Below are 14,952 nucleotides of genomic sequence, written 5' to 3'. Positions count from 1 at the left end.
AAAAACGCACGAGTCTTGAATAGTTGTAATGTTCATTTTGAGTCATTTTCTCATTACCTTTTCACTTATTCACTTTGAACACAGCCTGTCTTTAGTAATTAATTATGTTCTGTATTCTGCTGATTTCTGGCATACAGATCCCATTTGGAGGAAAATGGGAGCAGCATAGATTAAACATATAGCATGCAGTATGCAGCCATTAGGAATTAGTTTGTGTTTTTTAATCAAGCCTTTAATTTGTGAAGGATTCTAACAATTATTTTTAGGCACATTTTTTATTAGCCATAGTATGCATTTTATTTATTTCATATATGCCTTGTTTTACAGGTCAGTTGCTAGCAGACATACTGAGAACATATCCATTTAACGCTTGATAATTACTATCAATGAGAGAGGAAGTATAATCTGGTGAGTTTTGGGGACTGAGCGTATTTTAAGATATTTAAATAAGCATGAAAGTGAACTGAATCAAGATCATGTTGAAGATTGTAGAAAACAGGATAATTCCATTACAATTCTACTGGCTGCGATAACAAAGAAATTATAAATTTAGAAGTTAAATAATAGGTCTTCCTGTGATGCAGGATGGTTTGTATGATCCTAAATCTTGTATAGGTTTTCATGTGTCTTAAGTAAACTTGGGATACTTTACAGACTAATATTAGTTAATAAATAGTTTGGAGTATTGCTGACATGAACCCCACTTGACCTTTAAGAAAAAATAAATATGTGTGTACCTTACATCATATTTCATTAGTACCATAATTTGTGAATAAAATGGATAATGAAACTTCAAGATAGCTTCCAACGTTTACAGTGTTTCCATGTATGGACACTTACTCCTGTCCATCACGTAAATTTGAAGAGATATAAGAGATTCTTTTTTTCCTCTCCACTTATTTTTCGTTGTGTGTAATGCATTAGAAATAATTTCCTAGAAAAGATTTTGGAAAACTGTTATAAACAGCTAAATGTAGCAATCCTTACATAAATTCTTATTTTGCTTTCTTATCAGGGAATGGATATGAAAACCATCCTAATTTTTATGTAGCTTATTAAAAATTTTAAATTTGTGCATAAATTTTAATACATGCTTTCATATTTTCTCTAAGGTACTCCTGTTTTAATCTTTTTATTCTCCTCTTTTCCTCAGCTCAGATGAAAACAGAATGTATTATGCTGTAGCTTTTTCAAAGCCAATTCTCTTAATAGCTTTTTAAAATGTTTTAATGTCCATTTATTTGAAACTGAAGTTTTGCAAAGATTTAAAGAGTCGAGAATGTTTCTGTCATTTTTTAAAGAAATGTTAGCTTATTGTATAAATTATTTATTTTTAAAAAATCAGTATCTGTCCTGCATGTATGCCAATAATATGCATATTGTTAATTATAAACATGATTAAATACTGATAGGCTTGTAATGTAAGGTGATTTCTCACTTATATTTTCTTATATATGGGAAAAGTATTCAAATCTAGGAAACAAAATATTTAGTACTATAATATAGATTATAGTAGCAGCCAGTTAGCTGACAAATCTTGTCGCTATTTTAGGTTGCTAAATTATACAATAGAAAGGATACAGTGGCAAACAACTTCCAATGAAACCTTGCCAAGAAATTTGCAAGGACTAGCCGAGGCAGTTACCAGGAGTCAAAAACTGACTCAAAGGGACAAATTTTAAAAAATGATACCTCTACAAACTATATAAACTATTCTAACTTCCTTACATCTTTGGAAATCATGTTTTTTATGAATGTTGAAAATCCTTTGTTTATTTGTGACAGCTCAGACATGAGCAGTGCGAGTAACTCTCTGGCACGAGAGTTTTTGTCCGATGTCAGCCATCTTTGCAATGCAGTGGACCAAAGGGTGGAAGCCAGGGAGGAAGAGGAAGAGAAAACACATATAGCTGCCCTTGCACAATATCTTATTCAAGGTCATGGATTCATTTTGCTTACTAAACTTAATTCCATCATTGACCAGGTAAATGTTGTTTTCACATTTGTATTGTATTTAGCTGGAACAATATTTGAATGAAAAAATATGATGCATAGCCTTCATTGTGCTTAGACTAACTAAAGAAGACTAACTAATTGGGATCACTTTCATATTCTGTTTGGAAATTGGATTTTTACATCAGCCAGGATCAGGATGACAGATGCATTTGACAATCAGCTTTATTGGTTGCATTGTAGGGTTCACACAAAAGCTTTCCATTAGGCCAGGGCTGTCAAACTCCCGGCCCATTGGCCGGATGCGTCACAGGCTGGCCATGCCCATGCCCAGTTTAGCAAAGGGGATTAAAGTCCCGACACATGATGACGCCGTGACAACGTGAGTTTGACTCCCCTGCATTAGAATTTTTTTTTTATTGGCCAGGTGTGATTGGACACACAAGGAATTGGTCTTGGTACATATGCTCTTAGTGTATATAAAAGAAAGATACATTCATCAAGAATCATCATTAGGCCAATATTGTAAGATGGGAGCCAGTGCTGTAGCTTTTAGTCACTGTACTAACAATGTAGGACATGGTGGGGTTTTTTACATGAAGTAATCAGATATGAATGACTTGAAGGACAGGATCTCTTTCCAGCCAGTTCACTCGTAGGTTAACTAAACTTGGTAATATTTTCGAAGTATTCATAATACATTGAATCATAAATTAAGTAAATAGGTAGGTTTAAATATATTGCTATTTAAAAATAAACCAGAGTTGCAATTTATCAAGTTAACCTGGTGTGGAAATGCAGCCAGTACAAATTTAATAGTCCGATTAAGCCATTACTGTCTTAGACAATATTACTTCTATTTTTTATTGTTTTATTTTTGTGGCTATACAATATTTTTTGCAGTTGTATGTCTGCAACCTGGTTGTTGTCACACTAATGGTATTTCTTTTCCAAATCAGTTATTTCATTTACCATTTTAATGTGAATATTAAACAGTATTTGGAGACAAGGCAAGAACCCTTTATACTCCTAGTATTTTCTGGAATCGATCAAGCTAGTAAAAAGAAAAATCTATCCGGGGGCCAACCTATCTAGAGCTCAAAGAAAAACCTGATTGAAATTGATGTAGGCTTCAGTATCATCTAAAAATAACTGGTAAAAATGATCACAGTATCTGTTGTCTCACCTGGATTAAATAGAAAGTTAAAGGAGGGCACCCCCAAATTACTAATGTACAGGTTAAAAAGAATGTGCAATAAAACTGAATTCTGTGAAGCAATTGCCATAGTAAAATACGGTAGTCTTAAAAATGTTATGAAACAGTACTCTAAACTTCTGCCAGCTGTTCTAAAATGTTATTGTAAATTTAGCTGTGTTGAAATCTAAGGGGAAGTCTTAGGAACGCACCGATTATGTAAGGCATTTCCAGTCTTTAAACCAAACCTTAGGTTAAATTGAAAGAACTAGAGAAAATCTTGACAGATGGAAAAAAGAAAATTTCTCAGGATTAGAGCTCAATTGAATTACAGGTAGTCCTCAATTTATGATTTGTCACTTAATAACTGTTTCAAGTTACTGTGACCTGAAAAAGGGGACTGATGAGGCTCCATTACAGTCATTACTTTGAGGATTACCTGTAACTTTTTTCACTTCAGGTTAAATGGTTAAAATGTTAATACAGAATGCTGTAAATTGGTATTAGAAGCTTTGAAAAGAAATAACAATAATAAATCTTTAACCCAGGTTTGATTATGAATGTATGGTAAATTATTTTTCTGAATTATCATAAAAACATGAGTTTTTGTTTCTTTAATAGGAGCTTACCTGTCGAGAAGACCTCCTTACTCTCCTCCTATCACTTCTGCCGCTAGTATGGAAAATACCTGTGGAGAAAGAAAAGGCCATAGGTAAGTTCTCTGTAATCTTGATGCATAAATTTAAAATATATTTTATAATTATAAGTTGAAATACATTTTTCCAGCTAAGTGAACATCTAAAATTTCTGTGCATATAACTGTATAAAAGCAAGGTTGTTTAATAGGTATCGTAGAGCTTTTTTACAATTGTATTCTACATCTTTCAATTACCTTATAAAATGTACTTTTTAAAGTGCTTCATAAATATTCATGACAACTTGGAAAAATGAAGAGTCATATATTGTAGGCAAGGTACAGAACTGAGTTGTGTCTGAAATTAAACTGAGGGTTTTTTTAGCTTTGATTTAAAGAGTTCCTATTCAAAGTTTGGTATTGGTTTTTGTGTTCAAGGGCTAATTTGTGTATTACAGCTAATTTCATTAAATCCTTTCCCCAAAACAAATAATCTGTAGCACTTCATATTTAAAAACTATAGTTCCTGTTATATGTAACCAAAGAGAAAAAAAGAAAATGGATTTGGTCAGGACACATTTGAATTTACTAGATAGATTATATTTATTACAAGGTGAAACTTAATAACATACATTTAGATCATACTAAAATCATTTAGGTGCATATATTACACAGTTAGGTCTTGCCCTCTGCGTGACAAGCCTTTAAAGATCTTTTAAGTAATAGGTTGGCCATATAAATTTGCATCTAGATATGTATGATGACACATTTGTATCTCAAGCTGTGAGATTATAGTATCAATTGAAATAATCTTCCTGTTTTCCAACAGATTTTAATCTGCCCTTCTCTGTTGAAATATGTTTGACCAAAGAGACAAGTTCTCTGAAACCTACTCAGGAAAAACAAAATATAGGAGAAAATGTTCATCTGCCTGCTCAGGCTTCTGGAAAGCTAAATTCTTCTTGGAAGAACAGACGCCAGCGCAAAACTACTCATCGATATTCTGTGAGGGATGCAAGGAAATCCCAAATCTCCACCTCTGATTCAGAAGGCAATTCAGATGAGAAGACTAGCGCTATGATAAGGCACAGGAGACCGCAGCTTCTGCAGCCTTTTCCAGCAAACCAGTCTAAAGAGCAATCTGTAACAAGTGGATGTAACTTTCTAGAATCTGAAATGGTCCAGAGCTGTAATTATGGAAGGGAGAACTCTCAACAGTTCATTCCAGCTCAAGAAAATATTGTTCAGGCTTCAGATGAGTCAGTTACACCATCTGCCAGTTATCTAGACAACTCTCCTTTTGATTTGTGTCATGTCTTACTGTCCTTGCTGGAAAAAATATGTAAGTTTGACATTGCATTGAACCACAAGTCTGCATTGGCAGCCAGTGTGATAGGCACTCTAACTGAATTCTTGTCTAAACTTGGAGATTGTTACAATATAAATAGTGCTGCTGAAAATGAAGCTGTTTCATCAAGTTGGACAGAAGAATCAGTTGCTCTGGTTCAGAGAATGCTCTTTAGGACGGTGCTGCATCTTATGGCAGTGGATGTTAATAATGCTGATACTATGCCCGGAAATTTGAGAAAAAATCTTATTGATTTACTTAAAGCAGCCTTAAAAGTGAAATGTATTCTAGATGCACTATTTAGTCCTTTTTCTTCAAGATCACAAGGAACTTTACAAAACGTATTGCAGGTTAATCTTTTCTCACAGAATCGCCACAGATTCCTTCTTTTGCCCGAGTTCATAGAAGGAGTTCTGCAAATTCTAATCTGCTGCCTTCAGAGTGCAGCCTCTAATCCAATTTATTTTAGCCAAGCAATGGATCTGGTTCACGAATTCATACAGCAGCAGGGTTTCAAACTGTTTGAAATCACAGCACTCCAGATGGAAGGATTATGCGCCAGAGGCCCAGAGGTCAACATAGAAGCGTCAGAGTATCTCAAAGCCCTCATCAACAGCATTATGAAAATAATCAGCACTATCAAAAAAGTGAAATCGGAACAACTTCATCAGTCTGTATGTACGAGAAAACGGCACAGGCGATGTGAGTATTCTCACTTCATGCATCACCACAGAGATCTCTCAGGATTGCCAGTTTCTACTTTTAAAAATCAAGCTTCTAAGAGTCCTTTTGAAGAAACAGCTGATGGGGAAGTTCATTATCCTGACCGGTGTTGCTGCGTTGCTGTTTGTGCTCACCAGTGTCTGAGGTTGCTGCAAAAACTTTCTCTGAACAGTACATGTTTTCAGATCTTAACTGGAATCCATAATGTAGGCATATGTTGTTGCATGGATCCTAAATCAGTAATTAGCCCCTTGCTTCATTCCTTCAGATCTCAAACATTCAAGAATTTTCAGCCACATATATTAAGCATCCTTAATAAGTTTATTTTAGAACAACTTGGAGGATTACAAATTTCTCAGAGAGTGACACATGCCTCTTGCAACATCTGTAGCATTGACTGTGATCAACTTGCAGAACTTGATGACTTCCTACATGGGAATGCTGCTGAAGTATCAGTGTCAAGTTCATCAGCTCCATACAGGTTTCAAGGAATTTTGCCTAACAGAGGATCTGAAAATATGTTTCTGAAATGGGATGCCTTGGAGGCATATCAGAGCCTTGTTTTTGAGGATGATGACAAACTGCGTTGCATGCAGATTGCTAGTCATATTTGCAGCTTGATCCAAAAAGGCAATGAGATTATTCAGTGGAAACTATACAATTATATATTCAGCCCAGTGCTCCAGAGAGGTGTTGAGTTGGCTCATTACTCCCAGCAAGCTGGTGCAACTACTGCTTTTAGTCAAACAAGTGGCTATCAAAAAAGATGTCTGCCTCAGGAAGTCCTTCAGATCTATTTACAGACTCTACCAATACTGTTTAAATCCAGGTTTGTTCATTTTGTTCACTGGGGGGAACAAATATATTTGCCAGTTTCTTCCATACCTCTTCTTGGCATAATAAAATTGGAAGCTAAGAATGTCACTGGTGATAGTAAAGGAAGATGAGTAAAGATCACCAAAGTCATAAATTCCTACTCCTGGACCAGCTCCCATTTCAAATTGGCCTTGGATTAAACTTCTTTATGGTCTTACTAAGCAAATTATATTGGTGTAGTATTAACAAGATTATATTCCATACTAGATTTACATAAATGCCCAATTTTGGAATTTATTTTTATACTAAATCTATATGAGGCCACATTTATTTTCTTCTCTCTTGACAAATCTTGCATCTTTAAAAATAAATATATTTCCAGACGGTTAAGGTCCAAAAGACCTCCTGAATGCTCTGAAAAACTATTGCTTCATAGAAAACTCAGCTCTTGTATTGTTTGGAAATATATAAGCTCATATTCCATAATTCCCATAGTATATGTTCAAGGCCAAAGTCTAGTATTCTGATAAAAGCTTGTATGCAGTTGCTTTCTTCATTTATGTAAATGTAGCAATTAGTTACTGAAGCTGTGCTTTGAAATATGCATAGCATAGCATAGCATAGCATAGCATAATTTGGCAGCATAGCACGTGCTTTGGATTAGAAGATCCAAATTCAATTCTTGTCATCTCCAAATGTGAGAAAGCTGCTGACTGAATCCTCTTCTTCTTCCCACTAGATCATCCTGTACTAGCTACAATAAACTATTTATTAATGAAAAAAAGTTTGTAAAGTAATTTAGAAGTTTAGTGTTAATAAGCCAACCCCCAATAACATATGGCATTATAGTAAATTATTTCTCTCTTTTTCTTTCTTTCTTTCTTTCTTTCTTTCTTTCTTTCTTTCTCTCTCTCTCTCTCTCTCTCTTTCATTTAGCTGATAACAGTTTAAAATATTTTTTTCTCCACAGAATAATACAAGAATTATTTTTAAGCTGTAATGGAATAAATCAAATAACTGAATTAAATTACTTGGACAGTGTGAGAGCATACTCATTGAAAGTATTTGAAACATTAATATTTTCCCTTGGAGATCAGCAGACAGATCAATTGATGCCAGATGTGGATGGTTTGGACAGTGAAGAAAAAGTGCCTGCCTTAGACTTGGATGTTTCTGTTCACAGACAGCAAATGGTTTCCGATGTGCCTCAGAGCCTAAGTAAATTTTATGCCGGGCTCAAAGAAGTGAATCCGAAAAGGAAGAAATCAGTCAGTCAAGATGTTCACCTCAATATGATAAATCTATTTCTCTGTGTTACTTTTTTATGCGTAAGTAAGGAAGCAGAGGCTGACCGAGATTCAACAAATGATTCTGAAGATACTTCAGGTTATGATAGTACTGCTAGTGAACCTTTCAGCCATAAGCTTCCATGTCTGTCATTTGAAAGTTTGACTCTACCATCCTTGGAACATATACACAGGGCAGCAGATACTTGGTCAATGTGTCGTTCGATCTATTTGTGTAATTCAATATTCCAAAGACAATTCCATAGACTTGGCGGTTTTGAGGTATGTCACAGATTAATAGCCATGATTATTGAGAAACTTGGCGTGAAAGAAGAAAAGGAAGAAGGTATGCAGGAGAAACCTACTGAATTTCTTTTCAAAAATGGCTCATCGCAGTTGATAATAAACAATGGGAAAGGGCAGTCGGACAATAATACTGATGGAAATCTTAACAATATAGATCAACAGAAATCAATCTCTTATCAGCATTCAGATGCAGAGCAAGCTTTGACTGATGGCACTGCAAAATCAAAACATGTCTTAATGCAAGAAAATGACTGGTCGCTGCAAGGTATAAGACTCTTGGAAGCTCTGCTGGCAATTTGTTTACACAGTGCAACTAATTTCCAGCAGAAGGCTGAAATGGAGTCTCTTCAGGTATTGTGCCATTTAAAACCTCATCAAATATTGATATTCCCGGTTCTAATTGACAGATGCTTTAGAAAGTAGATCAAAAAAGCCAGTTGTTTGGCATGTTGAAACAAGTATCTCATGACAAGCAGAATTTATAAGTTTAATGAAGTTTACCAAATGTATCAGAATGGCATTTGTCAACCCCCCCACCCCCAAAAAACCCTCAACCCATGCCATCTATTGTGCTGTGAGTTCTCCATATTCTTGAACAGCTTTGTGGGGGGTGGGCTGAGTATAGTGCAGAGTTTGTGGCAAAGATAAAACCAATGGGAAATCCTGTGTGAATAATAAATGCAAGTAATTTGGATGAGCCCTTTGCAAGAATATAATTGCAAATGGACAGCTGAGAACCAGCATTTAAAAGGGAGTGTAATTCCTTTTAATAAGGTAATTCTGAGGAGAAAGCAAATAATAATATAAAATAGGACTAATACAAATAACTGCATTGAAAATAGATAGAAATGTATTTCCATAAAGAAGTCTATGAGAGCAAAATAAAAACTGCCAAGGGATAATCAGCACGAATTCTTACTCACAGTGTACTTTTCAATTTCTGATGTAGTGGAAATTGTAGTATCCCTTACCCCAAAGTAATGCAAGAGTGTTTTTACTAACTTCATAGGTTTTTTTAAAAAATTAAACCATGCATATTATATTAGAATGCAATAGATACATTTAGTTGGAGCACAGCACACAAAAAAAGCCCTTTGAGAAATGAATGTTGATTCTTGTTTTCAGCAACAGTTTACCGTAGAATACAAATGAGAGCAGAAACTATAGTTGGTTTTGATAGCATTTCCATGAATTAAAAGCGAATAATTATTTGTGCTTAAATTTAGAACATTTGTGTGGAAGATATATTACTTGAAATGAGGGAACAGCTTACTAAAGCTAGAGTAATGGAAACAGAGTTGGTGAAGCCTTTATTTGATTCTTTGCTTCGAATTGCATTGGGAACATATTTTACTGATCTGGATCGTTCAGAAGAAAAGAAAGAAAAGGTATAACTGGCTCAAATTGCACGTTTCTCATTGTTCGCTTACTTGTCCCAAACCCTACAGTTATGGAGTTGCTCTTAGGCATGTTGGCATCCTCTTGAAATGGGTAGCATACATATTCTAGCTGAGTTACTATTGTGGTAACTTTGAGTAACTTCCAAGATTTCTGCAACAATTTGATTCCTCTTTTGTGTTCTTTTTAAATACAATCTCATTTTTCAGAAGTTTTGTAAATACCAGTAGCTGGACCAGAATACTGGACTAGATAGGATTTTTAGTCTGATCTAGAATGGTTTTTTTTTTTTTTTTTTGGTTAAGTGTGCAAAACAACTGGGCAAGGTAGGATGCATGGTGAACTGAAAGACTAAGCCAGAATGTGAATGTGAATTTCAAAAATATACTAGTCTAAATGCTGCCTTCTCATGTACTTGTTCTGCCTAGTATGAATTCAGAGTCCCCTGTATTTCTGTTTTGTCTGCTATGTTCTGCATACATTGAATTTAAAATATTAATGAATGTACTGTGTTTCCCTGAAAATAAGACCCTGTCATATATTTTTTTGAACCTAAAAATAAGTGCTTGGCTTTATTTTCAGGGAGGTCTTATTATTTTGAGGCACGTAAGATGGGGCTCCTCTTACCATCTTACCTGATTTTCAGATCTGCATTTAAATATTTTCGGGAGGGCTTATTTTCAGGGGGAGGCTTATTTTAGCGCATGCGCTCAAAAGCCCAATTGAGCTTATTAAGATTGTCTTATTTTTGGGGAAATAGGGTAGGTACCTAATTGGAAGTGGGGGTTAGTATATTTAGACAGATATTTTCTATCCTATTTTACCTGTCAATGTTTCAGCATAGTTCTCAGCGCTATGAAGTCTAGAATCTATGAAAATAGATGATAGTCGAATTTCTAATTGCACATTTTAAACTTCTGTAATATCATGTCAGACCCATCAGTCTGAAAAGGAGCCTGTGTCTCGGCCTGATGAAATATCTGAAGAAGCTGATGAATCACAATGCTATTGCTTTAAATTTTTTGCTGAAGAAAAAGGCTATGATGCTGATAGTGAAAGTAATTCAGATGACAATGAAAGCAAGGATGAAGGCAAGTACTTGAGCTCTGAGTAATCCCTTTTGCACTGAAATAGCAAATTGTATTTTTCCATAGTTGATAATCCTAAAGTCCTTTAGGATACAGACCTGTTCAAGCCTTGTGTAATAGTTTTTTTAAAACTGACCATATTAGACTTTCAAACCCCCCCCCCCACCACCACCCTAGTTCATCATTATAGTTTGCTCTCTGAGTCAGAAATTGAGAGGAATATAAAGGCAACTATACCAGAGTCCTGGAAAATTCTGTAATAGCATTATTATGAAAAAACAGAAGCAGCTACATTATTTCTTCCGTTCTTGTTTGCTTCATAATTTTGTCATTCAAGAATACAACTTGAGTTTTTATTTTTTGTTTATGGGAGCTCCATCTTATAAACCAGTGGTCCCCAAGCTTTCCAGTTGATTTGGGACTTGGGACTGTGTAGAATATTTATTTATTTATTTATTTATTTATTTATTTATTTATTTATTTATTGTTTGTTTGTTTGTTTGTTTGTTTGTTTGTTTGTTTATATTTATATACCGTCCTTCTCCCGAAGGACTCGGGACGGTGAACAGCCAACAGATAAAACACAAAAAACACAAAATTTAAAAACAGTATTAAAATCCGATTAAATTAATTTGGCCCACAATTAAAAGCACCCCTGTATTAAAACCCATAATTAAACAGTTTAAAAATTAAAACAATTTAAAAGAGTTAGGCCAACCTGGCTTGTTGGAATAAAAACGTCTTTAGGGCATGGCGAAACGTGCGTAGATCCGCCGTATCTCCGGGGGCAGCTCATTCCAGAGGGTAAGTGCCCCCACAGAGAAGACTCTTCCCCGGGGGCTGCCAGTCGGCATTGTTTGACTGACGGCACCCTGAGGAGCCCCTCTCTGTGGGAGCGTACTGGTTGGTGGGAGGCAATCGATGGCAGAAGGCGGTCTCGTAAATACCCGGGTCCTAAGCCATGGAGCGCTCTAAAGGTGGTAACCAATACCTTGAAGCGCACCCGGAAGACCACCAGGAACCAGTGCAGATCGCGTAGGAGAGGTGTTACATGGGAGTGCCGAGTCGCCCCCATAACCAGCTGCGCGGCCGCATTCTGGACCAGTTGGAGCCTCCGGGTGCTCTTCAAGGGGAGCCCCATGTAGAGAACATTACAGTAGTCCAGACGGGACGGGACGAAAGCATGAGTGACCGTGCATAAGGCATCCTCATCCAGAAAGGGACGCAACTGGCGAATTAGGCGAACCTGATAAAAAGCCCCCAGGCCACAGCCGTCATATGCTCTTCTAAAGACAGCCGTGTATCCAGGAGGACGCCCAAGTTGCGAGCCCTCTCTGGGGGGGCCGATGACTCGCCCCCAATAGTCAGTGATGACCAACTGACTATATCGGGATGCCGGAAGCCACAGCCACTCGGTATTGGACGGGTTGAGCCTGAGCCTGTTTCTCCCCATCCAGATCCGCATGGCCTCCAGGCACCGGGACATCACATCAAGGGCATCGTTGGGGTGGTCCGGGGTGGAGATGTACAGCTGAATGTCATCAGTGTACAGATGGCACTTCACCCTGAAACCACGGATGATCTCACCCAGCGGCTTCTCATAAATGTTGAACAAAAGGGGCGAGAGAACTCACCCTTGCGGCACCCCACACACAAGGCGCCTCGAGGTTGATCTCTGTCTCCCTGTCAACACGAACTGTGACCGGTCAGAGAGGAAGGAGGAGAACCACCGCAACACGGTGCCCCCTACCCCCAACCCCTCCAATCGGCGCAGCATGATACCATGGTCGATGGTATCAAAAGCCGCTGAGAGATCTAATAGGACCAGGACAGAGGGAACAGCCCCTGTCCCAAGCCCTCCAGAGATCATCAACCAACGTGACCAATGCCGTTTCCGTGCTGTACTCAGGCCTGAAGCCCCACTGGAACGGATCTAGATAGATCATTTCCTCCAGGTACCGGGGGAGCTGTCATGCCACCATACTCTCAACAACCTTCGCCACAAAGCGAAGGTTGGAGACTGGACGATAATTTGCTAATACAGCCGGGTCCAGGGAAGGCTTCTTAAGGAGGGGCCTCACCACCGCCTCCTTCAAGGCGGCGGGGAAGTAACACTCACTCAAAGAAGTGTTAATAATCCCCTGGAGCCAGTCTCGTGTAACCTCCCGGGAGGCCAGCACCAATCAGGAGGGACATGGGTCCAATAAACATGTGGCCATGCTAAGCCTGCCCAGAATCCTGTCCACGTCCTCGGGAGCCACCAGATCAAACTCCTCAATTTGATTTCTAGTCATCCATTCTATTGTCAAGTAATGAACTTTATTGTTGGGTAGCAGGATAAGACTCACACACACACACACACGAAAAGGTGGGTAGGGCAAACAGCCTCTGAATAATGGAATTTCCATATATAATGATGTGTCTCTTTTTCTCCCCCCAGGAACAGACATTAAAAGAGAGCAAGTATGTTTTGGCTATTGCAGTGTTCCTAGTGATCTTGCTGAAAATATTATTCAAGGAGAATTGATATATCCTGAACTATGTATGCTGGAATTACATTTACTTTCCGTTGGCAGTCCGAGCCTAGATGTGCTCACTCATGTTTTCCACAGCTTCTTGAAAGTAGTCAGGCTGAAAGAAAAAAATGCAACATTACTAATGGAACAGGTATATGTCCTTGTGTCTGGATTCACACAACCTACTAGGCACAGATACAGCTTGACAAAATCCATCTGTCCCAATCAAAGAAACCACATTATGGTCCTCTGGTTCAGAGTCTCTTAAGCATTAAAATCAACTTTACAAAATCTAGTTGCCCAAAGAAAAAGTGTAATGACTGAATATTATGTCCTAGTTCTCACAGCGTGCTACAATGCAAATTTGGGGGATTTGTGTTTGAAATTCAGCATTGCTGTCATAACTTGCACCTATTTTCCCTAGACAAGCTGTCTGTTGGCTTGTCCAAGCAAAATGGGAAGGAAAGCTTCTGCTGTTGTCTGGCAGGGCTCTGGTTTTTCTCTCTACTTTGTTTGAATAAGCCAGCTGCCAAGTGAGTTCTGATTTTATAGGTTTACCCTTTATGATTTGGACAGCCAAAGCTGAATCACTGTCACGTTTGTTCCCATTTTGCTTGGCTTGTCCAAACAAATCAAGGGGTGAATCTGGAGCATTGGTTTACAGATGCTAAGCTGGATCACTGGGAGTACTTTCTCATGCTGCTGTAAAGAGCAGGCACCATTCCAAAATACTAGAATTAAAAATATGAGTGGCTATCTCAACCATCAATAGATTTTAGAAATAATGTAAAACTCAACATTTTTCCTATTAGAAATATGGTTTAAAATTTGGTTCTTTTATTGTTTATTTCCAATGAATTGTTTTATTTTATGAAGTGGGAAGATCCTATCATTGTTTTGTTTGCTAAATTAAAATTTAATTATTAAAAGTATATTTCTTGCCCAACTCTAAGCCTAGAGTTTTATTTTGGGAAGTCACACAAATTTACTAATTAAAGGGGTCACCTCATTGCAAAATTTCAGAAGCCCACTATTAAAACAATGATTGGCTTCTCACAACATTCTGATCAGAAACTGTTCAATCCATTTTAATCCATATATGGTGTCATGCCAACCTAGCCAATGAATTAAGGTTTTTATCTAGCATACATTTTGGTTCATTTGAGGACATAATTCAACATGTTAGTGATGAAGAGCTTAAAACTTGACTGGCACTAGGTTGTTCATGCTGTAAGAGTTGATGGAGAAATATTCTTGTGTTGATGGGAACAAAAAATAGCCCTTCAGTAACCATATTTAAGCTATAAAAATGTTCTGCCTTGGGATATCAGACATTGGTTTTCATTGTCTGACTTTCTATTTGCAAAAGATGTTCACTTCACAGGGAATATAAATTTGAGTTGAGGTTCTGTTTTCCATTGTATCTCCTGTTTTACCAGATGATGTGGATAATTTTTGTTTATTATTTTATACATGATTTTAGTTGTGGGTTATGTTGTGTAAAGTTGTGGACACTGTTAGAATAGAAGATGACCCATATATTGCTTTTATATTCATATTTCTGTTGTTCATGAATTGCTTGGACAGAAGATGCAAGAGAGATATTTCTACAAAGCCTAGAAAAAAGGGGAATCAATTGACAATTTGAGAAACCTTCAGCATTTCAGCCTTCAAGGAATCCTTATCCTA

At 37.2% G+C, this 14,952-nt stretch overlaps 1 protein-coding gene across 1 annotated transcript in view; it reads left to right on the top strand.

The window, feature by feature from the left end:
* Positions 1 to 14,952, top strand: part of LYST (lysosomal trafficking regulator) — a 97,321-nt gene that overhangs the window by 12,636 nt on the left and 69,733 nt on the right. Inside the window, exons 2-9 of the mRNA XM_034428301.3 lie at positions 328 to 408; positions 1,786 to 1,984; positions 3,770 to 3,860; positions 4,612 to 6,682; positions 7,640 to 8,612; positions 9,488 to 9,649; positions 10,594 to 10,750; positions 13,188 to 13,414. Of these exons, the coding sequence (XP_034284192.2) occupies positions 1,793 to 1,984; positions 3,770 to 3,860; positions 4,612 to 6,682; positions 7,640 to 8,612; positions 9,488 to 9,649; positions 10,594 to 10,750; positions 13,188 to 13,414 (3,873 nt within the window). The 5' untranslated portion in view covers positions 328 to 408; positions 1,786 to 1,792. The remainder of the gene's footprint in view (positions 1 to 327; positions 409 to 1,785; positions 1,985 to 3,769; positions 3,861 to 4,611; positions 6,683 to 7,639; positions 8,613 to 9,487; positions 9,650 to 10,593; positions 10,751 to 13,187; positions 13,415 to 14,952) is intronic.

The sequence above is a fragment of the Pantherophis guttatus genome, chromosome 1 (assembly GCF_059756535.1).
Source record: "Pantherophis guttatus breed Tessera chromosome 1, ASM5975653v1, whole genome shotgun sequence".
NCBI classification, from domain to species: domain Eukaryota; kingdom Metazoa; phylum Chordata; class Lepidosauria; order Squamata; family Colubridae; genus Pantherophis; species Pantherophis guttatus.
This window is presented reverse-complemented; position numbering and strand designations above follow the sequence as displayed.